Source organism: Populus nigra, chromosome 6 (genome assembly GCF_951802175.1).
Source record: "Populus nigra chromosome 6, ddPopNigr1.1, whole genome shotgun sequence".
NCBI classification, from domain to species: Eukaryota; Viridiplantae; Streptophyta; class Magnoliopsida; order Malpighiales; family Salicaceae; genus Populus; species Populus nigra.
Window position 1 is genome coordinate 19,738,186 of NC_084857.1, and position 27,025 is coordinate 19,765,210.

The 27,025-nt window shown below is 33.3% G+C and overlaps 1 protein-coding gene and 2 long non-coding RNA genes across 3 annotated transcripts in view; 2 read left to right on the forward strand and 1 right to left on the reverse strand.

Moving 5' to 3' along the window:
* The first annotated feature begins 1,233 nt into the window (after nucleotides 1-1,233).
* On the forward strand, nucleotides 1,234-13,810 carry LOC133697320 (uncharacterized). The gene is made up of 14 exons (XM_062119795.1): nucleotides 1,234-2,784; nucleotides 3,112-3,252; nucleotides 3,491-3,648; nucleotides 3,770-3,980; nucleotides 4,281-4,518; nucleotides 4,599-4,749; nucleotides 4,899-5,201; nucleotides 9,659-10,940; nucleotides 11,462-11,602; nucleotides 11,754-11,914; nucleotides 12,153-12,363; nucleotides 12,614-12,851; nucleotides 12,929-13,079; nucleotides 13,287-13,810. Exons 1-14 carry the CDS (start codon nucleotides 1,506-1,508, stop codon nucleotides 13,590-13,592), a joined length of 4,971 nt encoding a protein of 1,656 aa, XP_061975779.1. The 5' UTR covers nucleotides 1,234-1,505; the 3' UTR covers nucleotides 13,593-13,810.
* Nucleotides 5,845-7,718, reverse strand: LOC133696356 (uncharacterized). Its single transcript, XR_009842658.1, has 3 exons — nucleotides 7,612-7,718; nucleotides 6,602-6,683; nucleotides 5,845-6,008 (listed from the first exon to the last, which is right to left on the reverse strand). It is a non-coding gene; the product is annotated as an uncharacterized LOC133696356 (long non-coding RNA).
* Nucleotides 13,811-14,282: 472 nt separating the features above from the next.
* The window catches only part of LOC133695773 (uncharacterized), a 49,881-nt gene continuing 37,138 nt past the window's right edge, over nucleotides 14,283-27,025 (forward strand). The window contains exon 1 of the long non-coding RNA XR_009842538.1: nucleotides 14,283-14,388. This is a non-coding gene — a long non-coding RNA (uncharacterized LOC133695773). The remainder of the gene's footprint in view (nucleotides 14,389-27,025) is intronic.

A 27,025-nucleotide genomic window follows, 5' to 3' on the forward strand; every position in this document is an offset into this window, starting at 1 on the left:
TAAAAGGACCGATGTCAAAAATATAAATACCAAATATGGATTATGTCCATTATTTCTTTTGGTAACCCAGACGTAACTCTCCTTTTTAGGGACAAACGTCATATTTTAGATGAGTCTCCTAATTTTTAGGGACTGATGTCATTTTTAACGTGTCTCCTATTTTTAGGGACCGACGTTAATCATTTAAAAATAATTACAAATAAGCCCAAAATATAATCGCATTTGAATCAAATAAAAACACACAAGTAAGGGTAACCTTTCTTTTGAAATGATGTTTTAAGGGTGGTGCCTACCTTCCCTTAATCATAACTAACCCCGTACCCGAATCTCTGGGACCAGTGTCTAATTTGGGATTTCTAGTTCCCTCAAATTACTAGATGGCGACTCCAATAAAATCTTTGTTTCCCCCAATCGAGAAAAAAAACCCTTTTTGTTAAAATAAACAAAAAAGCGGGAGCCGTCGCCCGACGTCGTGTATCGACAATTTTTATTTGTTTCTATTTAGTTTAAGAAAATATTTTTTAAGTTATTTTTATTTTATCCTACTTAGTTTAAGAAATTAGATATTATTTTATTTTTGAGATAATTTTATTTTTCTTATTTAGTCTAAAAATTCCTATAATAACTCTACAATTATTTACTAGGATTTCTCTTTCTTTTAAAAATAGATGTAGCACAGGATCTTTACCTTGCCAGAATAGTTGAAGAGAAATGTTGAATAAAAAACTTTCCAAAAATGTCTTGGGGAAGTTACTCTTCAATTGGAGTGTTGATTGCTCTAGAAACAGTCGTTCTCGAAATGGAGTGATCGACCTTCCAGACAAAGAAACTCTTGAGGACTGCAGGAGTGATCTTTGGGACATTAATGCCATTTGAATTTTAATTTGGTGGGGGTAATTATGTTCTACAAAGACTCATTTGACAAATGAGAGATGTAATGAAATTTATTAATAGAATTCGAAAATAATCATTACTGATGAATGATAGTGGGGAAAATAATCATTGCTGATGAATGATAGTCATTGGTGACAGTTCTCCCTATCAATCAATCAGTAAATAAAAAAAATCCAGTACTAGAAATGAATGATAGTCAGTGGGGAAACCCTAAGTTCATGAATCGATGCATAAGAAAATATTTTCTTTTTTTTAAGAAAATATGATTGCAACCCAGTACTCGTTATCGTCAAAGTAAACGATTGATTCATTGAACTGAGCTTAAGTCTTGATTTAGCGTCAAACACTTCTTGGTGCTCAAGGCCCACGGCACATCATCAATACATGACATCGCCGGAGCTTCCCTTTGCTCTGAGTGTTGACCATCTGTCAATTATGCATGCTAATTTCACAAACCAAAAAAATTCCAAAGACGAGCGTTTACCTCAGTAGTGGAGCATTGCTGTCCCGGTAGACTGATTGTGGTGTTAAATAGGCAATTTCTTAAGACGAATATTTTCACATCTTGCAAGGCCAGCCATTTTATAACATAACAAAGCGTTGAAACACTCATGAGAGTGCCAATGGATTATATTTCCGTGCTTCGTTTTTGCTTCACTTTGCTGCTGATTGTAAGAGTAGCCACCCCTACTGACACCATGCACACAACTCAGCCAATTAGAGATGGAGATAGCTTAGTTTCAGCTGGTGGGACCTATGAATTAGGATTTTTCAGCCCCGGTAAATCCAGAAACCGATACTTGGGGATCTGGTATGGTAAAATATCGGTCCTGACGCCAGTTTGGGTTGCCAACAGAGAAACTCCACTTAACGATTCATCAGGTGTTGTAATGCTTACCAACCAAGGACTTCTTGTCCTTCTCAATCGTAGTGGAAGCATCATTTGGTCTTCCAACACATCAGCACCTGCTAGGAATCCAGTTGCACAGCTTTTGGATTCAGGAAACCTTTTTGTGAAAGAGGAGGGTGATAATAACATGGAGAACTCCTTGTGGCAGAGTTTTGATTATCCAGGTAACACACTAATACCGGGCTCGAAGCTAGGACGGAATAGAATAACTGGCATGGACTGGCACTTGACATCATGGAAGTCATCAGATGATCCTTCCAGAGGTAATATTTCAATAATCCTTATTCCTGGTGGATATCCTGAGTATGTAGCGGTGGAAGATTCAAATGTGAAGTATCGAGGCGGGCCATGGAATGGTCTGGGGTTCAGTGGATTGCCTCGGTTAAAACCAAATCCAATATACACATTTGAATTTGTTTTTAATGATAAGGAGATATTTTACAGAGAAACTCTTGTCAATAACTCAACGCATTGGAGAGCCGTCGCAACTCAGAATGGTGATCTCCAGCTCCTTTTGTGGATGGAGCAAACCCAAAGCTGGTTTCTTTACGCAACAGTAAATACAGATAATTGTGAGCGTTATAACCTCTGTGGTCCAAATGGTATCTGTAGCATTAACCACTCTCCAGTTTGCGATTGCTTGACTGGATTTGTACCAAAAGTTCCAAGAGACTGGAAGAAGACAGATTGGTCAAGTGGTTGCGTTAGAAAGACTGCACTAAATTGTTCCAGAGATGGGTTTCGGAAGCTCAGAGGTTTGAAGATGCCTGAGACAAGAAAATCATGGTTCAACAGGAGTATGAACCTGGAGGAGTGCAAGAACACATGCTTGAAGAACTGCAGCTGTACTGCGTATGCAAACTTGGACATCAGGGATGGAGGAAGCGGTTGCTTGCTTTGGTTCAATGATTTGATTGATATGAGAACTTTCCTTCAAAATGAGCAGGACATTTTTATACGGATGGCTGCATCAGAACTAGGTATGAATTTTTCCTCAGATTAGAGAAGTCGTTTCTTCTTCTTCTTCTTCTTATTATTATTATTATTAAAATTCGAAATATATTCAAACTAGTAAGCTATTGGCAAAAGGATACAACGTTTAAAAATCTTAAAACCAAGCTATATAGTCTCTGAGCGTATCCAAACCTTTCCTTGCAAGGCTATCAGCAACAGAGTTTCCTTGCTTGAATGATCCAGATCATATATGGCAAATGAAAACTTTCCAGCCATAATAACTAACCAAACAAATACAAAAGGCATTTGGCATTTCCTCTTTTTAACACCAGTTTTTCTGTACCATGTTATAGATAACGGTGACTCTGCAAAGGTTAATACCAAATCCAAAGTGAAGAAAAGGATCATAGTAAGCTCTGTGTTGTCCACTGGGATTCTGTTCATTGGCCTAAGCTTGGTCTTGTATGTTTGGAAAAAGAAGCAGCAGAAAAACAGTACGTATTCACACCATCAAAATCTAAGTACTCCTATCGCGCCAGTCCTGGATTATCAGATATCAAGATTAGTTTTTATAAATAAAAAAATTTAATTTAATTTTCAGTAATATAATGACTGTAAGTTGTTCAAAGCCCAGTTTTGTTTGATGCTATAAAAATCTTGAGTTTAGCAGCAAACAGAGATCCTTTGTCTTTCTTTCTATTTTTTCAACAAGCATAACAGTTATGCTGACAGGAAAAATGACAGGTAATTTGCAAAGAAGATCAAATAACAAGGACTTGAAGGAAGAACTAGAATTACCCTTCTTTAACATGGATGAGTTGGCTTGTGCAACAAATAACTTTTCTGTATCCAATAAACTAGGACAAGGGGGTTTCGGACCTGTTTATAAGGTAATAATTATCTATAAACAGCCGTGCAATATAGTTTATGACTTTTCATGGCAGAAACTCCAGGAACCAATGGAGTTCTGTGGTATTGAAATTGTTCCACTACAGAACCTCTCTTCTACAGGGAAGATTAACAGATGGACGAGAAATAGCTGTCAAGAGGCTCTCTAAGAATTCAAGACAAGGACTTGATGAGTTCAAAAATGAAGTCAAACATATCGTGAAACTTCAGCACCGGAATCTAGTGAGGCTTCTTGGATGCTGCATTGAAAGAGATGAAAAAATGTTGGTCTACGAGCTTTTGCCTAACAAAAGCTTGGACTTCTACATTTTTGGTATGAATCTCACAAAACTTTTCAAAAAGCTAGTCCAATGTTTCAAATTTAGCACTTTTGAGCTTCCAAAATGGATTTGACATCAATTATTTAGCCATCTATTGACCATCGTTCAAAGCCCTTGGGAAGGTGGCTTTGCAGGGGAAGAGTTCTCCACTTTCATGCTGACAAATTCTGCCATATATGCATATGTAATTGTAACTCAAAATTCATTGATCGTAACTTATCATCTCCTTTTTTCTTGTTCCTTAACCAACATTTATGAATCTGATAAGAGATGTAATGGATTGACTTGGGCAGATGAGACTCCAAGCCTGCTACTAGATTGGTCTAAGCGCTACAACATCATCAACGGGATTGCTCGAGGACTCCTTTATCTTCACCAAGATTCTAGACTAAGAATAATCCACAGAGATCTGAAAACCAGCAATATTTTGTTGGATTCCGAAATGAATCCAAAAATCTCAGACTTTGGCCTGGCTAGAAGTTTTGGAGAAAATGAAACTGAAGCCAATACTAATAAAGTGGCTGGAACGTAGTGAGTGTCTTCATCTCCATCATACGCATTTTATCTTGATAGTCTGCAAATGGAACTTAAAATTCTATGAATACATGCAGTGGTTACATATCTCCAGAGTACGCAAATTATGGGCTCTACTCGCTAAAATCAGACGTCTTCAGCTTTGGAGTATTGGTGCTAGAGATAGTGGGTGGCTATAGGAACAGAGGATTCCGTCATCCAGATCACCACCTCAACCTTATTGGGCATGTAGGAGTCAAAGCTATGTTACTTATTATCTTTAATTTCAATATATTCTTGAGTACTTTTTTCAGAAACCAGATGCCTGCACATGTTTAATGAGACCTCAACACTTTAAATCTTCAATGTGGTATTGACAGCATGGTTTTGTTTATCAGGCTTGGATACTGTTCAAACAAGGCAGGCCTCTGGAACTGGCTGCGGGATCAAAAGTTGAAACACCCTATTTGTCTGAAGTGCTACGTTCAATTCACGTGGGGCTATTGTGTGTGCAAGAAAATCCAGAAGATAGACCAAACATGTCATATGTGGTTTTGATGTTGGGTAATGAAGATGAATTGCCTCAGCCTAAACAACCAGGATTTTTCACTGAAAGGGATCTTGTTGAAGCAAGCTATTCATCGAGCGAGAGAAAACCACCTTCGGCAAACGTATGCTCGATTTCAGTGTTAGAGGCAAGATAGATTACTTGTATTTTTATTCTTGTGAAAGCTTGTGTGCTTGTTTTGCGTGGTCTTGATGTTTGTGATCGTGTGCTCATAAAAACTCTGCTGTATGTTTTCCATGGCAAGGTAAATTTCTAGGAAATTACAAATATTTTTTCAGTGAAAAAAAAGAGTTAAGTTAGGAAGTTAAAATTTCACTTAAATACTACTCAAGCTTTTAGAGGGAAGGGACTTAAGCAAAATAGGCTCTCGACTCGGCTCGACTGAGACCTGGATTTGGGTGTATTGTAAAATAATTTTTTATGGTACAAAACATTATTTTATCCCAACTTATATTTGACCTTGAGTCTGGTACTTGAAGAATTATCAATCCGGTCCATGAATGGTAAAATTGATTAGTTTTCTTCTAGAAGGATTTTTGTAGATCTAAACAGTTTTTTCAACTTAAAAAACAACTAATTTAAAGCTACAAATGTTTTGGTTTAATTCAAATTTTATAGAGGGTAAACAAAGTTGATAATGAGAGAATTTGTCACGACCCGAATCCCGGATCCATGACCGGCACATAGGCAAGGTTCCCCTCCAAGGTTCCATGCCTATGCGAACCCAAACTTACACACAAACTTATCCTAACTCAATCAGAATTCAACGCAGCATAAATAACAAAATCAATTTCATAATATAATTGAATTGTCTTAATACAAAAGTTTATAAAAGTTCAGAGTTTTGGAGCACTAACTAGACATAAAGAAAAGGTACAAAGTACAACCAAAAAGCAGGTTCTGAAGGTCCAACAAAATGACCTGCTATCAAGCTATAAGCCTGAAAAGGATAAATAATGAGATGGTGAGTTCAACAACTCAGTGAGTAGATAACGTTCAATATACATACACGAGGTAATACAACAATGAGAAATATATATACAAGTATGGCTCTAGGTTCTTATAGAAAGGTTTCTCAAATTGGCCATAACAAGAAGATCATATGGTAAAACTCGTCAGAAAATCAAAATGCAATGAGCATGAGGCTCCGTACTGTGGGATGATCAGTCCACACAGGTTGGTGACTCCCCCGACCAACTAGGGTTCAGATACGATGTGCACAAAGACTAACACTACCCTGTTAGCATGGGTATTCTGACTGACATACCATAGGTTCATAACCATAATCTAACAAACATATTTATATCTCAAAGCTCAACTCATGACATCAATCAAATGAGGAGCTATCAATTCAGAAGTCAATTCAAAATATATGTTGGTTCATATCAAGAATTCAGATTCAATAATTGATCATGCTTTATCATAACAAGGATAATAATCAACATATATATTATCAAGAAGCATGATTCAATTCATATTAACAAATCAAATATTTATATTATTTCTCATGCATATGGAAAATTATCCACTCACCTGACTCAAAAGCAAACAGAAGCCAAAAGCAGACACCAAAGAAAATCCTACTGACGTCCTGTCGGTAGAATATCGAGATTATCTGAATACAAAGGAGACATATTTAAGAATGACTCAAAAGAATATATATAACTTATTTAATACACTTATCTAAGGGTGTATTCCGTAACCCTATATATTTTTGAACTAACTAGTTATCTTTCCTAAAAACCCAACATTTAACGGTTTTCCCGAAATCTAATCCATAATAAAACAACTAATATAATTGGCAATAATTCACTAAATAACCCTTAATTATTCATCAAACTAATCTGAAAAAGATAATATTACAGCTAGGGACTAATCTGGAATTTATCATATTTTTAAGGGTCAAATTGCAACTTTTGTCTAATTGGAGGACCAAACTAAAATTTATCATAAATCCATGAATATACTGAAATTCTGACCATAATTAGTCCTCATTTCTGTCCAGATCATCTCATTATACTCCAAGGACCATTCTGGAATTTTACCAAATTTTTAGGGTCAAATTGTAATTTTTTGTCAAATTGGAGGACCAAATTGAAAGTGTTAAATTCTTTTATCTATACAGTAATTCTGTCCATAATTCATATGTTATTCTGTTCAGAATCTCGGAATATGTCCCAGGGACCAATCTGTAATTTTCCAAAGTTTGGGGACTAAACTGTAATTTTCCAAAATTGAGGGACCAAATTGAATTTTCGCCATCTTCAACCTCCAATCCAGAATTTTAACAGAAACCTACTGTTCTCCCCTGATTTTTAACTCAAAATTCACCATTCAAACAAAACTATAACTTAACATCATCATCTTTCAATTCAATCTCTCAAAATCATCCAAATAATCAAATACCCATAACAATTAACCCTACAACATCCAAATCAACTCATCAATCAACCCAAAACACAAATTTTCAAAACCCTAACATTCATCAAAACTGAAATTAAAGCTAAAGAAAACATATTATACACATTAAAGCATAATCTTACCCCTTTTTACTTATTTCCTCCAACTCCTTTTCTTTTTCCCTTATTTTCCCCTCTTTTCTCTTCTTCTTCTTCTTCCCCCCTTTCTCTCCTCCCGGTTCTCTCTCAAAATTCAGATCCCTCTTTCCTTTTTTTTTTTTACTTCCTATTTATATTTATCATCTCTTTATTCAATTACACTATACCCCTCATTTAATTTATTCCTACATCTAAGCATTCAAGGGCTTTCTAGCCTTTTCCTATGTCTTTATATTCAAAACATTACAGAATTCTATCAACTTTTGGCTTCTAAAATTGTCTATAAGGATTGAATAAGAGTGTTTTCAGGTTGGTTGTTCTGTACTGTTTGAATATATTTTTCTACAGACAATCTTCTTCGCATATTTTTCCATCTTAAATCTTTTGATTTTTTAAGCTTTATTCATTTTTGTTTTCCTCGTAATCTAGAGTTTAATTTCAATTCTTGTAGAAAGATATTGAAGATAATTCATTTACATCTATTGAACCTTATTTACAACTGCACCTAAATAAAATGATGTTGTTAAAATCTTATGAGGTTTATTAAAGTGAGTTTTTTTTGCACAAAGTGAAAACCAATAAAGCCTTAAGGATAAATAATTTTAACTTTGGCAACAAAAAGAAAGTTAGATTTGTTATATTCTAAAATCTTCAACAAGTAATTACTTTAAACTGGTTTTGTTTAAATATAATTTTTTATACAAATTTAATATACATGCTACTGTATTTCTAAATCTTATGCAAGTCTATATATTTACTTAATATTGCATGTTATCTTTTTTTTTATTGTAAGGTTATCATGTTTTTATTGGATTCTAAACTCTATATATACAGTGAAAACAATAAATTTAAGATAATATTTGGAAGTTTCTATAATTTTATTAGATAGATGTAGAGTTGTATAGCTGGTAATATGCTTAGGATTCTCCATAGGTTTACTGTTAATTTTTCTGTCGTTTTCGTTTTGTATAGCTTATAAATTGCGTTTCTCAATTTTCTTTCTTAGCTCTGATCCGGACAATGCACCCTTTCTTTTCATATAATATGATTTATTAATTAGTATATAATATAATGCCCGTTTCAATCACTGAAGTCTTGTCATTTTTAATTTCACTATTAAAATATTTATAATAATATACTTTGTTTTATATTTGTAACGTGTTTAACTTTAAGCTGCAATGCAATCTATTATTATTACTATCATATAAAATTTCTGTAAATGTTTATTTATTTATTTAATAAAATGATTATTAATAATTTTTTTCATGAAATCACAACTAGACATATTTTTTTATTTATTTATAGAGTGGTTAGTTACTGTGAAATTCCTTTTTTTTCAGCCTTTTTATGATTCTAAATTTACATGTACATATAAAAATAATATTATTTTATTTTTAAAAAATTATTTTTTACACATCATATCAAAACAATATAAAAACATTAAGATAAATAAATTTTTAAAAATAAAAATTAAAAAAATAACTTTTTTAAAAAATACTTTAAAAATAAATAAATAAACAGCTATAAATGAATATACGGCGGATCAGTCTTCCCTTGAAATCTCCAGCACCGACTGCTCTTGGCCTCTTTCACTTGACAAGGAATAAGCTTCGCTCCACTAGCCTTGATTGGTGGATGGAAGCACCGAGGATAGTCTGGTGGTATGCCACTTTCACGATTCCACTAGATTTTCAAGATTGGGTTGGTGTTCTCTGTACCAGAAGATTGGTATTCCAACGAACTCAAGCAATGGAAAAGAGATCTTAAGCTTATAGGCTCGTAAAGTCCACCAGCCTCCATTTTCAAAGTAAATGATTCCTTAAGCTTGATGTTTTAAGTCTAAAAGCAGTGTCAACCATTTTTGGAACACAAGGGTCACTTCAGAGCCAATAATTTCCGAAGACTTGCGTTTACCTAGCTATGTAGCGTAGCATTGCTAGCTCTTCCCGGGGACTAATTGTGATGTTAAATAGGCAATTCCTTGAGACGAAAAACTTCACATCTAGCAAGGCCAGCCATTTTGTAATATAACAAAGTGAGAGCAGCAATGGATTCCATCCCCATGCTTTTTTTCTGCTTCATTTCATTTCTGATTGTAAGAACAGCCACACCTACTGACACCATAAACACAGCTCAGATCATTAGAGATGGAGACACTATAGTTTCAGCTGGCGGGACCTATGAATTAGGATTTTTCAGCCCCGGGAAATCCAAAAGCCGATACTTGGGGATATGGTATGGCAAAATATCTGTCCAGACAGCAGTTTGGGTTGCCAACAGAGAAACTCCACTTAACGATTCATCAGGTGTTGTAAGGCTTACAAACCAAGGACTTCTTGTCCTTCTCAATCATAGTGGAAGCATCATTTGGTCTTCCAACACATCAACACCTGCTAGGAATCCAGTTGCACAGCTTTTGGATACAGGAAACCTTGTTGTGAAAGAGGAGGGTGATAATAACGTGGAGAACTCCTTGTGGCAGAGTTTTGATTATCCAGGCAACACACTAATACCGGGCATGAAGGTAGGACGGAATATCAAAACTGGCATGGACTGGTACGTGACATCATGGAAGTCACCTGATGATCCTTCCAGAGGTAATATTACAGGCATCCTTGTTCCTGAAGGATATCCGGAGTTACTACTGTTGGAAGATTCGAAACCGAAGCATCGAGCTGGGCCATGGAATGGCTTGCAGTTCAGTGGCATGCCTCAAGTAAAACCAAATCCCGTGTACATATTTGAATTTGTTTATAATAACAAGGAGATATATTACACAGAGCAACTTCATAATAGCTCAAGGCATTGGAGGGTCGTCTTACCTCAGAGTGGTGATATCCAGCACATCCTCTGGATCGAGCAAACTCAAAGTTGGCTTCTTTATGAAACAGCAAATACAGATAATTGTGAAACTTATGCACTCTGTGGCGCAAATGGTATCTGTAGCATCAACAACTCTCCGGTGTGTAGCTGCTTGAAAGGATTTGTACCAAAAGTTCCTAGAGACTGGGACAAGACAGATTGGTCAAGTGGTTGCGTTAGAAAGACTGCACTAAATTGTTCCAGAGATGGGTTTCGGAAGCTCAGAGGTGTGAAGATGCCGGAGACAAGAAAATCATGGTTCAACAGGAGTATGGACCTGGAGGAGTGCAAGAACACATGCTTGAAGAACTGCAGCTGTACTGCGTATACAAACCTGGACATCAGGGATGGAGGAAGTGGTTGCTTGCTTTGGTTCAATGATTTGATTGATATGAGAACTTTCTTTCAAAATGAGCAAGACATTTTTATACGGATGGATGCATCAGAACTAGGTATGAATTTATCCTCAACTAGAAAAGTCACTCTTGTTTTTTTTTTTTTAATTAAAATTTGAAATATTTTCAGAAAGAAAACCAGTAAGATAAAGCTACTGGCAAAAGGATACAAAGTTTAAGAATATTAAAACCAACCTATATAGTCTGTGAGCGTATCTAAGCGTTTCCTTGCGAGGCTATCATCAGCAACAGAGTTTCCTTCTCTTAAAATATGGCTAAAAGAAACCTGATTAAGACCCTTAAGCATCATAGAGTTAATACTTTTTTTTGCTTAATATCTAAATGGTTTTTTTTTTCAAATATATATTCTTTCAGATAACTAGAAATCAAATTCATGAGATGAAAGTTATCTTTATAAATATTCATATATGCTTGTGTTGATAGCATAACATGTTATTTGGCATGAAAGTACTTGAAATTTTCAGGGAAAAACACACACACACACACACACAAACAAATACAATGGGCATTTGGCATTTCCTCTTTTTAACGCCAGTTTTTTCTCTACCATGTTATAGATAACGGTGACTCTGCAAGGGTTAATACCAAATCCAAAGTGAAGAAAAGGATCGTAGTAACCACTGTGTTGTCCACAGGAATTCTGTTTATTGGCCTATGCTTGGTCTTGTATGTTTGGAAAAAGAAGCCGAAGAAAAATAGTAAGTATTCACCCCATTCCGTTGTGTTTGATGCTATAAAATCTAACTATTACTATCGCCCCATTCCGTTGTGTTTGATGCTATTAAAATCTTGAGTTTACCAGCTAATAGAGATCCCTTGTCTTTCTCTTTCTTTCCCCCCAATCCATAGAAGTTATGCTGACAGGAAAAATGCAAAGAAGATCAAACAACAATGACATGAAGGAAGAACTAGAATTACCCTTCTTTAACATGGATGAGTTGGCTTCTGCAACAAATAACTTTTCCGATTCCAATAAACTAGGAGAAGGGGGTTTCGGACCTGTTTATAAGGTAATAATTATCCATAAACAGTCATGCAATATATGGCTTCTGAATTTCCATGGTGCATACTCCAGGCACCAGTGGAGTTCTGTGGGATTGAAATTCTACCACCACAGAACCGGCCTTTTTCTAGCATAAAAGGATGGCTGATTCGAAAGATTTCCTGGAGAAATACAAGCTGCATGAAATTCTCAACTTTCAGAAGACAACGTGGGATTTTCTTATGAAGCTGAGTCATTATTTGCAGGGAACATTAACAGATGGACAAGAAATAGCTGTCAAGAGGCTCTCTAAGAATTCAAGACAAGGACTTGAGGAGTTCAAAAATGAAGTCCAACATATTGTGAAACTTCAGCACCGGAATCTAGTGAGGCTTCTTGGATGCTGTATTCAAAGTGATGAGACGATGCTGGTCTACGAGTTCTTGCCTAACAAAAGCTTGGACTTCTATATTTTTGGTATGAATCTCACAAAACCTTATCAAAAAGTTACTCCAATTTTTCAAATTTAGCACTATTAAGCTTCTATGAATTGTTCTACCATCTATTGAGTTTCCATAAAGTGGCTTTGTAGGAGAAGAGTAGTTTTCCCCAATTTCATTCTCACAAATTCTGCCATGTATGTGTTTGTAATTGTAACACGAAAACTCATTGATAGTCACTTATCACTTACCAACTGATAAGAGCAATAATGGATTGACTTGGGCAGATGAGACTCATAGCTTGCTACTAGATTGGCCTAAACGCTACAACATCATCAACGGGATTGCTCGAGGACTCCTTTATCTTCACCAAGATTCCAGACTAAGAATAATCCACAGAGATCTGAAAACCAGCAATATTTTGTTGGATTACGAAATGAATCCAAAAATCTCAGATTTTGGCCTGGCTAGAAGTTTTGGAGAAAATGAAACTGAAGCCAATACTAATAAAGTGGCTGGAACGTAGTAAGTGTCATCTCCATCATACGCATTTTATCTTCATATTCTGCAAATGGAACTTAAAATTCTATGAATACATGCAGTGGTTACATATCTCCAGAGTACGCAAATTATGGACTCTACTCGCTAAAATCAGACGTCTTCAGCTTTGGAGTATTGGTGCTAGAGATAGTGACTGGCTATAGGAACAGAGGATTCAGTCACCCGGATCACCACCTCAACCTTATCGGGCATGTAAGTGTCAAAGTTATGTCACTTTGACTGTTTCATTTCAATAAATTCTAGAGTGCTTTTGTTAAGTACCAGATGCCTGCACATGCTTATGAGACATGAACACTTCAAATACTTGAAGAAAAACTGAAGGAATTTTGAAAAACAATTGAAAAACTGAATTTGCATGAATAGATAATGTGTTCTTAATAGCATGGTTTTTTTTATCAGGCTTGGATACTGTTCAAGCAAGGCAGGCCTCTGGAACTGGCTGCGGGATCAGGAGTTGAAACACGCTATTTGTCTGAAGTGCTACGTTCAATTCATGTGGGGCTACTGTGTGTGCAAGAAAATACAGAAGATCGACCAAACATATCACATGTGGTTTTGATGTTGGGTAATGAAGATGAATTGCCTCAGCCTAAACAACCAGGATTTTTCACTGAAAGGGATCTTGATGAAGCAAGCTATTCATCGAGCCAGAACAAACCACCTTCCGCAAACGGATGCTCGATTTCAATGTTGGAGGCAAGATAGATTGCTTTTATTTTCATTTCAAGTGATTAAAGGCGAATATTCGATAGATTTTCTAGTTGCAGAACAGCAATTACTAACAGAAGCAAGTCAAATAAATGCTTCTAAAGCTTAGTGTCTCTATGAAACGTGAAGAAATTGAAGACAAGTATCGTCATGTAATCCAAGAGTTGCAGCTACATTTATGAATCATGGAGAGGGGACTCCATTTATTTCTCTTACTTGATGTTCATGTATCATCAAGACGTGCTAGTATTTCATCTTATAGACTTGAACATTTCATTAGAACATTTGTATACATAAATTACCATCAAGTTTGTGATAATATTTTAAGATTAATAAGTCTCTTTTATAATTTACATCCAAGAAAGTTCATATTAATTTTACTATCTATGTAAGTTCATTTTACGATTATAAAGGTAGCAAATATAATTTTCATGTTTGAAAAATAATTTTTAAAAAAATAAAAAAATTAATTATTATTTGCATAAGGAGGTGCTCGTCTGAATTATAAAAATTAACAATGATAAAATTATATGATAAAACTGTAATGTTTTGTATTAAAAGATAGGAAATGCCAACAAAGCTCTTGGTGGCTTAAAGTGTGGGTATAAATGAATGAGGGATAGTGTGGTAATTAGATAAACATAATAAATATAAATAGAAGAAAAAAAAAACAAAAGAGGGATCTGAAAATTTGAGAGAGAATCGGCAGGAGAGAGAAGGGAGAAAGAAGAAGAAGAGAAAAGAGGGAAATTAGAAGGGAAATAGAAAGGAATTGAAGGGAATAAGTTTAAAGGTAAGATTTAGATTGTTAAATGTATAAATGTATATTATTGAGCTTTTAATTTCGGTTTTGATAAATGTTAGGGTTTTGAAAATTTGTGTTTTGGGTTGATTGATGAGTTAATTTGAATGTTACAGGGTTAATTGTTGTGGGTATTTGATTATTTGGATGATTTTGAGAGATTGAATTAAAAGATGATGATTTTGAGTTATGATTTTGTTTGAATGGTGAAATTGTGTTAGAAATTTGGAGAGAACAGTAGGTTTCTGTTAAAATTTTGAGTTGGAGGTTGAAGTTGACGGAAATTCAATTTGGTCCCTCAATTTTGGAAAATTACAGTTTAGTCCCCAAACTTTGAAAAATTTACAGAATGGTCCCTGTAGCATATTCCGAGATTCTGAACAGAATAACATATGAATTATGGGCAGAATTACTGTATAGATATGAAAATTTAACACTTTCAATTTAGTCCTCCAATTTGACAAAAATTACAATTTGACCCTAAAAATTTGGAAAAATTCCAGAATGGTCCCTGCAGTATAATGAGATGATCTGGACAGAAATGAGGATTAATTATGGTCAGAATTTCAGTATAGTAATGGATTTATGATATTTTTAGTTTGATTGGAGGACAAAAATTACAATTTGACCCTAAAAATTTGGAAAAATTCCAGAATGGTCCCTGGAGTATAATGAGATGATCTGGACAGAAATGAGGATTAATTATGGTCAGAATTTCAATATAGTAATGGATTTATGATATTTTTAGTTTGGTCCTTCAATTTGACAAAAGTTACAATTTGACCCTTAAAAATATGATAAATTCCAGATTAGTCCCTCGCTGTAATATTAGCTTGCGCAGATTGGTTTGATGAATAATTGAGGGTTATTTAGTGAATTATTATCAATTTTATTATTTTTTTTATTATGGATTAGATTTCGGGAAAACCGTTAAATTTTGGGTTTTTAGAAAAAATAACTAGTTAGTTCAAAAACATATAGGGTTATGGAATATACCCTTAGATAAGTGTATTAAATAGATTATACGTTCTTTTGAGTCATTCTTGAATATGTCTCATTTGTATTCAGATAATCCTGATATTCTATCGGCGGGACGCCATTAGGATTTCCTTTGGTATCTGCTTTTGACTTCTGTTTGCTTTCGAGTCAGGTGAGTGGATGATTTTCCATATGTAAGAGAAATATTATAAATATTTGATTTGTTAATATGAATTGGATCATGCTTCTTGATAATACATATGTTGATTATTATCCTTGTTATAATCAAGCATGATCAATTATTGAATCTGAATTCTTGATATGAACCAGTATATATTTGAATTGACTTCTAAATTGATAGCTCCTCATTTGATTGATGTCATGAGTTGAGCCTTGAGATATGAATATATCTGTTTGATTATGATTATGAACCTATGGTATGTCAGTCAGAATACCCATGCTAACAGGGTAGTGTTAGTCTTTGTGCACATCGTATCTGAACCCTAGTTGGTCGGGGGAGTCATCAACCTGTGTGGACTGATCATCCCACAGTACGGAGCCTCATGCTCATTGCATTTTGATTTTCTGACGAGTTTTACCATATGACATTCTTGTTATGGCCAATTTGAGAAACATTTCCATAAGAACCTAAAGCTATACTTGTATATATATTTCTCATTGTTTTATTACCTCGTGTGTGTATATTGAACGTTATCTACTCATTGAGTTGTTGAACTCACCATCTCATTATTTATCATTTTCAGGCTTATAGCTTGATAGCAGGTCATTTTGTTGGACCTTCAAAACCTGCTCTTTGGTTATACTTTGTACCTTTCCTTTATGTTTAGTTAGTGCTCCAAAACTCTAAACTTATATAAACTCTTGTATTAAGACAATTCGATTATATTATGAAGTTGATTTTAGAAAAGAACATTGAGGCGATATAATTATATTATGAAAGCAACTCACAAATTGAGGCAATAGAATATCTGGAGAATTTAATCTTAAGTCGGAGTGATTTATCACCCATAATAAGAAACTCTTGAGTAGAGGAAATGTTGTCTCGGAAAATTCTCCCAAAACAAAATGAGTGGTTGCTCGATCAACCACTCCGAGAAAGAATTAATCTCTCGAGTTAGAGTGATCTTGACTAGTAAAAGTTCATTAATATGATCATGAGTTGAGCAAGAAATTTATTAATAAGACTATGAGTTTGTCGATCGAGGAACCGTTTTTGAGTTAGACTATTATTTATTCATAAAAACTTTAGTATCTTGGAAATAGGAAGTCATGCTGAATGATTACTAAGTTGAGGTGACCAGCACCGAGAAAAAAAAATGTGGTGTGGCTCCGAGAAGTCTTTTCTTGTCGAGGTTTTTTTTATTAAGAAGATGTTTAGAAGCTTAATATTAGTTGTAGTTTAAAATATTTTTTTATTTTAAAAATATATTAAAAAATATTTTTTAATTTTTTTAAAATTATATTTTAATACCAGCACATCAAAATAATTTAAAAACATAAAATAAAATTAATTTTAAATAAAACAAATTAAATTTTTGAAAGAGTTAAAGTAGATTTCATGATTATAGGATTGAATGATTGTTTAATCGAGTGTTTATTAGAATGGTTATTAGAGATAATAATTTTACACCTAATCTAATAGGTGTGCTATGTTTTTACTTGACTTTATCATTGATAATAAGGCTGGATGTGGTGTGTGAGTGAAGGATTCACCCACCCCATTATTTTTTTAATCTATTTTGTTGATAATATAATTAATTTAAGCCCTATAAAACAAACCTATTTATTCAAGAATTTTTAACTAAATTTTAATTTAAAAGTAATAAAAAAAATCTTTATTTTTTAATATATAAAATTATTATACAATATTATATTACTAACCCTAGGAAAATCAATCTAAATTTTTAATTTATTTTTGTGATTAAAGTTGACTTTATATTTGAGAACATGTAAAATTAGTATGTTAGTGTTCTTTATATCATATATAATAATACTAAATGGTATATGAGTTAGGTAAATAATTTATTCTTTTTAAAGTACATAAGTCATTTAACAAATAATAAGCATATAATTCAATACTATATACAAAATATTTAAACATAAAAGAGATCATATATATAATTATTAGTATAGATTAGTACGTAATGATATTTAAGACATAATTCTATATTTTTAAATTGTGTTTGTAATTAATATTTAAACATGAATTAAAAAATAAATTTTTTAGATATATGGCATTATTTTTACTAATTTATTACAATGTTATTTTTGTGAGGTTAAGAAGAAATTAAAAATTAAAAAATTGAATCATACCTAATGAATACTTGTCAAATATAAAAGATCACTCACGTTGTGTATTTAACCTACTTTTTCTCTTCTTTTTTTTTTTAAAAAAAGAAAGAGACAAAAAAAAAGAAGAAGAAATCAATTCCTCTAATGCTCAATAGACGTGTTTATCAATTAACTTTCTCTCAACCAATTTCACACAATTAAATTAACTTCCTTTTGACTCATTCAGTTAATTTTTCACTCAAAATATAATTTTTTTACGCTTCTATTAATTTGGTATCTCTTGTCATTTTTAATTTTACTATTCAAGTGTTTATACTATGATAGTTTGATGGATATTTGTAACATGTAACTATAGACACTACCAGATTTAACAGTTTTACAGACGAAACTTTTCATCATTATTTACTTTTACAGTCCGTCGATACGTATGTTATCGACGAGATCATGAATGGAAACATTCTGTCAAAAAAATCTTTGTTAGTAATTTATGGTCTATCGGTGAGTCTGGCGGTAATAAATTTACTGATGGATTTATAGACAGACAAAGAGTGCAAAAAAAATCTACTGACTTTATTCCGTCGGTAAATTTAACATATTACTAACAAGAAAATAATATGTAATTCTATTGGTGTTTTTATAATTTTGTTGGTATATCCATCAGTAAAAATAATTTATAAATGATGAAATACCATCTGCAGTTTTGTTGGAGAGTTAACAGTAGTAATGGTATTTCCAGTAATTCGTTTTCAATTCTATGGAATATACTGACAAAAGTGTTCCGTCCGCAACCCTGTCAGTAATAAAAAAAAAAATTAAAAAAAATAAATTGAAAAAAAGTAGAAAAATAGTTAAAATTAAATATTTATTACAAATTTAAACATTTTTAGGTTCAAATACAATAAATCTAAAATAAAAGCGACACTGGAGGAGGAGGCTGGTTGTCACCGAGACCGTGGGGCCAATAACGAGCACATGGATGACCCATATGTGATCTCATCTTCATTACCACTTGGTGGAGTTCTTCTTAATCCGTAGTGAGTCATTCATATTTTTATTAAGATGGGTTGTTTGATCATGTACTCAATGGTCTAACATCGCCATGAACTCTGAAGTTTGAGTGCTCGAAACCGATTGCGAGCATCCAACTATCAAAACACTACAGGTCATCCGCAAGTTTTCAGTTATAATGTTAGAAAGTCCATACACCTGATTTTTATCGGGCCCACTGGACGATCCTGCCTCCAACCACAAACTCGGATCAAAATCTAAATGGGTCGAAGGATCGTCCCCGTATCTCTCTTTCAACCAGTTGTTATATGTATTCTGGAAAGAAAGAAATAAACTCATCAAATTTAAGGAAATAATAACTTAAGACAAAAAAATGTTGAAAACCAACATACTACAAAATGTTGAGCTCGCCTATCCACGAACCATTGCACTCTTTTTTAGCGGTCATCACTTAACACATGTGTTTCAACAAAAAGTTCTATTGGGCTTGGATCACATCCAAGAACTGTAACCTACAAGATAAAAATATTTTCAACTTAATATATTTAGAAAAAATAACAAATAAAAAAAATCTTACCATCCGCTTTGCATGTAAAATGAACAGAACGAAGTCGCTGATGTGCATGGTAATGGAACCGTAAAAATTGCTTTGCTTTTAGACTGCTATTTTTTTACCATTTGAGATATATGGCGGTCCAAAATCCTTTCAAACTGTCATGTCATTCCAGGCTGGAAGTTCACTTTCTCTAGCATATTTGTTTGCTTCCTTTTAAGTCTCATGCCAAAAATCACACAACCTATATGTTACCAATAAATTATCTATTAGTAAATGAAAAAAAAATTATTTGAAAATTTTTTATCTTGATTTCAATCTTATCTAATTGTAGCGTGATTCTCTCAAACCCTCCATACAATATTATCATCAACTCTCTCTCATTAAAATTTTCTCTTATAGAAAAAGTTTATAAAATAAAATTTTTTGTAATTTCAATAAACTAACTGAATTAACATAATTAAATTTTCTCTTGCACCAGGCAGGACCCAACACTATTTTGGGTTCTGCAAAGGCTAGGACCCAATGTTATTTTGGGTCCTGCAGCCGATAGGACCCAAGGGTATTTTGGGTCATGCACCTGGCAGGACAAGACCCAAGATTATTTGGGTCCTATCCAAACCAGGGCTAAAGGCTATTTTGGATTGTGCACCATGCCAGGACCACCCAATGCTATTTAGGTCCGGAACTGGCAGGACCAAAGGCTATTTGGGTCCTGCTCCAGCCAAGACCCAAGGCTATTATGGATCTGGATATAGGACACAAGCGAAATGAGTCCGGACGCAACATGCATTGCCAATGGGTCATGACAGAGCTCCCAAGAAAATTATAATAAAAATAATAATATTTAATATTAATAAATTTAATTATAATAAAAATAATTATATTTATAACACAAATAATTATATTTTTTATATGAATACTTTGAATTATAATAAAAATAATAATAATTAGAACAGAAATTATAATATCGTTGATATGAATACCCTGAATTATAAGAAAAATAATATTATTTATACCACAAATAATTATTTTTTATATTAATACTTTGAATTATAATAAAAATAATTATATTTATAACAAAAATAATTATATTTTTTTATATGAATACTTTGAATTATAATAAATATAATTATATTATACCACAAATAGTAATGATAATTGTTATTATATTTTTTTTTCAATTTTCTTCTATTCTTGATATTAATACTTTTAATTACAATAAAGATAATAATATTTAGAATAAAAATAATAATATTTATTATACTAATAATAATATCAAACTTGCCTAGCCAAATTTTCTATAGTAATAATTGTTTTGAAAAAACTATTAACAATACTAATAATGATAATTGTTATTATTATTTTTTTATTTTTTTCTTTGCAAGGTCTTTCGATCTAGCCGCATTGGCCTCTAAACCCATGGGCGGTCAGAACAGACTTTGGTGGCCGGGTCTGTACCCAGCGAGCGTGTAAACCCCTGTAAATAAAAAAAAACATAGGATCAAAGTAATGAGGTCTCGATGAATAATGGAGATTCGGTATGAAATAAATGAATAAATAGTAGGAATGGTAATAAATGTGTCATGTGAGAGAGAAAATAATCTCCATAAACAAATTTAAAGGTATCGTTGAAGTCGAAATGAGAGTCATGATTTTTAGTTTAAAACTCGTAACGTTGGTGAAACCAGTGACAAACTTCATTGGATAAAAGAATAAGAAAAAAATGGGAAGATATGTAAACCCTGATAAAAGAAAACTTATTTCGACAAATTAGTGATAAATGTGGTAATATTGAATTTATTAAGCATAAATTAAGAGGAAAGGTCATGAGAATCTAAGTGAATAAAGTAATGCATGAAATTCAGATTTTAGCATAAAAGACACTGATTGTCTAGTTTTATGGTATCGATAATATATCTCAATCTGACTGTTGGATCGGGCTGAAATTTTATAAGAAATCTCTATACTTATTGGTTTATTTAAGGTTAAAAGTTCATGTCAATCGGACTTTGAAAAGGCTTTACAAGAGTACTCAAAATCGGGTAAATTGAAGAAGATAAAACAAGGGGCATTAATAAGGGTATTTTGGTAATTTAATATAAAACAATTTTCCCCTCTCCTCCTTTAACACAACTCACGTCCTCTGCAAAAGGAGAAAACAGTAGGGAGACCATTTTTCTCCCATTTTCTTCATCTCCTCTCCAATTTTTCAAGTTAAATCAAAAGGGAGTGTTCTTGGGAGGATTATATCCAAGAAAACAAATCAAGTGACCATACTTAGAGAGTTATAAAGCTTGAGAAAAACAAAGAGTAGGAGCTGGAACTTGAAAGAGGAGGACATGAGTTTTGTAGGTTTTTGCAAGAATTCATTGAAGTAAGTTTAGGTAGCAAAGGTAAGCAACATACCCTTTAGTAATTTCATTTTTCTCTCTTGTTCTTACATGAGGAGAAGAAAACCTCCAAGTTTAAAATTCTAGGGTTCATGTAAATATTTTGGGGGAATAATTGTTCTTATGAATTTCGAGATTAATTGTATGATAATGGCTTGATTTGCAGAAAAAATAGAAGGAATAAGTTGATTTGAAACTATGGATTTTGAGATGGCAACAGGGTAAGAACTTCAGCAGCCATATCTTGGCTTTCCATCGTTAGATTAGGTTTCTTTTTTTATATGTTATTATGCTCAATGTCACCTACATTCTGGCAGGAGGGATTGTCAATAGCAGACTTCGTTTGAGGGTTGTCGCTGGAGGAACATTTATGGAAAATCACCCTTCAAGACAGCCTCGTTCATCGGCCGCTATATCATCTTTTCACTGTTGGATTGGTCTGACTTTTTGATATGTTGTTCGTCCAAATGTTGTATAAATTCTGAACGGTTAAGATCAGAAAGAAACACACCTACCAGAAATTATACTTCCCAAACAGTAGGTCTCCAATTTTCAGGTTAGTTTGGTATTATTCTGATACAGGGAGATTTAATCGTTGGATGCATGTTAATTTTGGATATGTTATTCTAATGATGATGATGTATAATTCCACCATTTGGATTTATTGAATTCTAAATTTACATAATTATGTTTTAAATTTGGTTTGAGAAATATTGAATGAGAATATGATGTTTAGCATAAAAAGTATGTTTTAGGACTAAGGATAATTGTAATGGGTTTAATGATGATGGAAGTGTTTGAGAATTGTTTGTATTGTATTTGAATCATGTTTGATGTGTTGATAAGTGATGGTATAGTTAAATTCTATAAAAAATAGTGGTGGATTAATACTTTGGTTGTTTTGGAATAGGAAACATGATATGGGAAAGTGGGTTGGGATGAATTGAAACTAACTTTGGAAAATTAACCTCTATTATGGCTGGCCATGTTAGTTAAATAGGTGATGGAATGTTTGGTAAATTACGTGTCTTGATGAAGAAATCAATGGGAAATCATGGTAAGGGATGTTGTAAATTGAATTATGATATAAGAAATCATTTTGGAGAAAAAACAAAATGGCATGTGTAGTCATTGCTGGAATTTAAGTTAAATTACATTATTTAGTGATAGGTTAAATGTCTCGGGACATTAGAAAAATATCTCTTTGGACATTGAAAATCATTAAAGAAGAATTGAATTAATTGGACGTTTAATGTTAGTGTAAATAAATTATAATGTAAATGAATTTAAATGACAAGTAAGAAAATAAGATACATCCATGGAAATTGTTTGCGGAAGTATTTGATTTTGATAATTTATGAATATTATGAATAAATCAGGAAGATTCAAATATTGATTTGGGATATTATATTGAAATATAGGAGAAACATTCACTCAACTTCTCAGAAGCTCGTATAGTTGGAGCTTAAGGAGGGACTGTAGGAGGGGCACAACAACAACAAGGAAGCGTGAGTCAAGCTTCTGCAGCTTGTAGGTGTTCTATAACTACAGTTTTTACGTAACGTTAACTTACTAACTTATTAAATTCTTGGTCTTTGCATCTATGGGTGAAACTACAAAGAGAAAGTATAAAGTGAAATAAACGAGAAATTAAAATGGATTTGAGTATTTGATGGGGTTAAGAATATGAATTACATTAATAGATTTCGTTGATGATCGTTCCTCGAACTTGATTAGCCAATTCCAAATGCGGAGGCTAATGATGTTAGTAAGGTTTACTAACATCGGCATAATCATTCCTGAAAATGAGGGATATTGAACTTGATTAACTATTCAGGTGACAATAGTTAATGATATCAGTTGGTGTTGTCGATATCGGCAATCACACGAAACTTGATTAGCCGGTTCCGAATGTGGAGGCTAATGATGTCAGTGAGGTTTACTAACATCGGCATAATCATCCCTGGAAATGAGGGATACTGAACTTGATTAACTATTCGGGTGAGAATAGTTAATGATATCTACCAGTGCTGTTGATATCGACAATCACACGAAACTTGATTAGTTATTCCTGAAGTGAAAGCTAATGATGTCAAGAATCTTGAAATTAACATTTCCAGAAATATTCCAAGGTATTATGGAAAGAAAAATCTGATTGGCTATATCGGGTTAGAAATAGTCAATGATATCAATCGGTGGCATTGATTTTGGCATTTACAATAAACTTGATTAGTCGGTTCTGATATCCTGATATAGGCGACTAATGACACTAATGAAAATTCATTAGTGTCGGCATTCCCTTCCAAGTTTTGAGGGAGAGGTATTATAATGATATTTCTGATAGGGAATAATTAAAAGTGTTAAGGAAATGGGGATTAACATCTCGATAGGATTATTCATTTAGCCTTGAAGATGCGGATATTGATTAAAAGTTGTGGAATAAGATGGGCGGAGGAACTAGTTACCCGGTAATGGGCTAGTGGCATCAGTTTTTTTCTAATGACCGGAATATGCAACTTGAGTTAAATTTACTTGTGTGGTGTTAATATTGTTGGGATGACTAACTTGTCAGAGTATAAATGGAATGTTGGATGATACTTTACTGTTAAACAAAAATGGTAAATTGTGTTTATGTTATGGATTATTGAAGGAATAAATAAAAGAAAAAAATAAATAAAATTGATGAAGAACTAATCCTTGTGAAGGATAGAGGCAAATATGGTATCGCTTAGGACGTGAGAATAGAAGTTTATTAACCATGGCAGGTGATTCATCACCTTAATTTATAATTATTAGTTTTCCCTAACTAACTATGTTGTTTATTTAATTGATGTTAAAAGAATGAAGCAAATGAATAAATTGAGTGATTATTACAAATGAGAATTATTGGTAATTTATGTGAAATTACCCGGATTATTATTTGGCTAACAAAAAGGTATGGAATTACCAGATTGATTTTGGCAACAAAAATGGGTTAGCCGGATTTCTAGGGTAATTAAGAGAATTATCGGGTTTATTGGTTAACAAAGAGGTTAACCGGATATGGGGCAATTTGTATGGAATTACCGAATTGATTGGCGAACAAAAAAAATTAGTTGGATGCTGGGTAATTCATATGGAATTACCAGATTGATTTTGGCAACCAAAATGGGTTAGCCGGATTTTTTGGGTAATTAAAAGAAGTATCAGGTTTATTGGTTAACAAAGAGGTTAACTGAATATGAAGTAATTCGTAAGGAATTACCGGATTGATTAGCTAAAAAAAAGGGGGGGTAGCCGGATGATGGGTAATTTGGATGGAATTACCAGAATTATTGGTAACCGAGGAAGAACAACCAAATTTATGAGTAATTATATGAAAGTGTTAGAATTATTTAGTAATCGATTTAAGTTTTGAAAAGATTATGTAAATTAGATGATTGGAGTTAGAAGTATTAAATTCCAAAGGTTAAGAGTATAATAATTAATATTTGACTAAGATATTGAGTAAATTGATTAATATGGTTATTGTTGAAACAGGTACACCGTGAGGTGATGCAAATCATTAGATGTAAGATTTTTTTATTTATGAATTATCATTTTGGAATGTAATATTTATGTCTTTATTTTCTTTAAAAACCTTTATGTTATAAAAATTAAGTAGAAGATGTGTAATATGTAATAGTACTCTTTTTACATTAAGTGTCGGGACATAAAAATATATTATTTTGTATTTGTAATCTTAATGTTTGTTTACTTTCAATTATTATGAATTATGTGTGTCAATGGGAAAGAAATGAACATGCGAAATGTTATGCATGCACAATGAATGATGTATTGTTGAGGTTCTACATGATTATGATATGATTAAGAAATGAGTATAATTATACAGGATGATTGTTGATAACTTGGGACCTCCAGGTATAAGGGAAACTCTACCGAAATTTCGACAAGTCTCAAATAAGTTTGATGGAAGAAAAAAAATACCCATTTTCTTTAAGTTAAGACTAAAAGTTCTTTTATGAATGCATTAAATTATGGGGTGTTACAGCACAGGTCTGCATGCCAGGAGCTCAGGGCTGTAACCTCTGCCTCGCGAATCTGCAGACCCTAGGCTCGCAGGGCTGTAGAACCGCTCGCCCTGGTGTTGCAGCAAGGCACGCAGGTCTGCCCCTAACGCCCAAGGCTAGGCAGACCCCGCGCCAGGTGTCTGCTGCCTGGGGCCGTGGCCATGCGCTCATGGCTGGCCCCAACGCTCTGGCTTGACAGCCCTAGAACCACGTATCAACAGCTCTAATACTTTTAATTACAATAAAGATTACAATATTTAGAATAGAAATAATATTATTTATTATATTAATAATAATATTAAACTTGTCTGACTAGAGTTTACACAATAATAATTTATCAATTTTGTTTTAACAATAATAATAATGATAATTGTTATTGTTATTGTATTTTTTTTTCAATTTTCTTCTATTCTTAATATTAATAGATTTAATTACAATAAAAATAATAATATTTAGAATACAAATAATAATATTTATCATATTAATAATAATATGAAACTTGCGTGACAAAAGTTTATACAGTAATTATATTTTAAAAAAAAAAATTATTAACAATAATAACAATGATAATTGTTATTATATTTTTTTTTTCAATTTTCTTCTATCCTTAATATTAATACTTTTAATTACAATAAAGATAATAATATTTAGAATACAAATAATAATATTTATCATATTAATAATAATATCAAACTTGCTTGTCCAAAGTTTTTACAGTAATATTTGTTTTTTGAAAAAACTATTAATAATAATGATGATGATAATTGTTATTATATTTTTTTTTCATTTTTCTTCTCTGCAGGGTCTGCCAATCCAGTCGCGCGGACCTCTAAACCCAAGGCCGGTTAGAATAGACCTTGACGACGGGGTCTGCACCCAGTGTGCGGGTCTGTAAGCCCGGAGCTTGGGGTTGCAGACTCTGCCTAACGGGTCTGCAGACCCCAGGGTGGTGGGGATATTGACCTACTCGCCCTGGGGCTGCAGCCAGGCACACAGGTTTGCCCTCAGCGCTTAAGGTTGGGCATACCCCGCGACAGGTGTCTGCATGCTAGGGCCTCGGCCAACTCCAGTGTTAGGTATCCGCAGCTCCAGGGGGCGTCCCTTCAGCCATGCATTTGGGGCTTGCAGGTTGCAACCTCAACATGCCCCCACTAAATAGTGTAATCCACAGTGAAAGCACTTATCTTTCACTGTAACCTCGTGACAGTGTACAACAGTGTAATCCACAGTAAAAACATTCATAATGCACAGTAACTTGTGCTATAGTAAAACATTGATAAGTTTTAGTTATAGATAATTTGTTAGTATATAATAATGTCCGTTTCAACTACTTA

Excerpts from the sequence above, each read along its gene's own strand:
- LOC133697320 (XM_062119795.1), top strand. The coding sequence starts at position 1,506 with ATGAGAGTGCCAATGGATTATATTTCCGTGCTTCGTTTTTGCTTCACT. Across the intron at positions 11,915-12,152 it reads GTTTCGGACCTGTTTATAAG|GGAACATTAACAGATGGACA; the intron begins GTAATAATTATC and ends CATTATTTGCAG. Across the intron at positions 12,852-12,928 it reads AATAAAGTGGCTGGAACGTA|TGGTTACATATCTCCAGAGT; the intron begins GTAAGTGTCATC and ends GAATACATGCAG.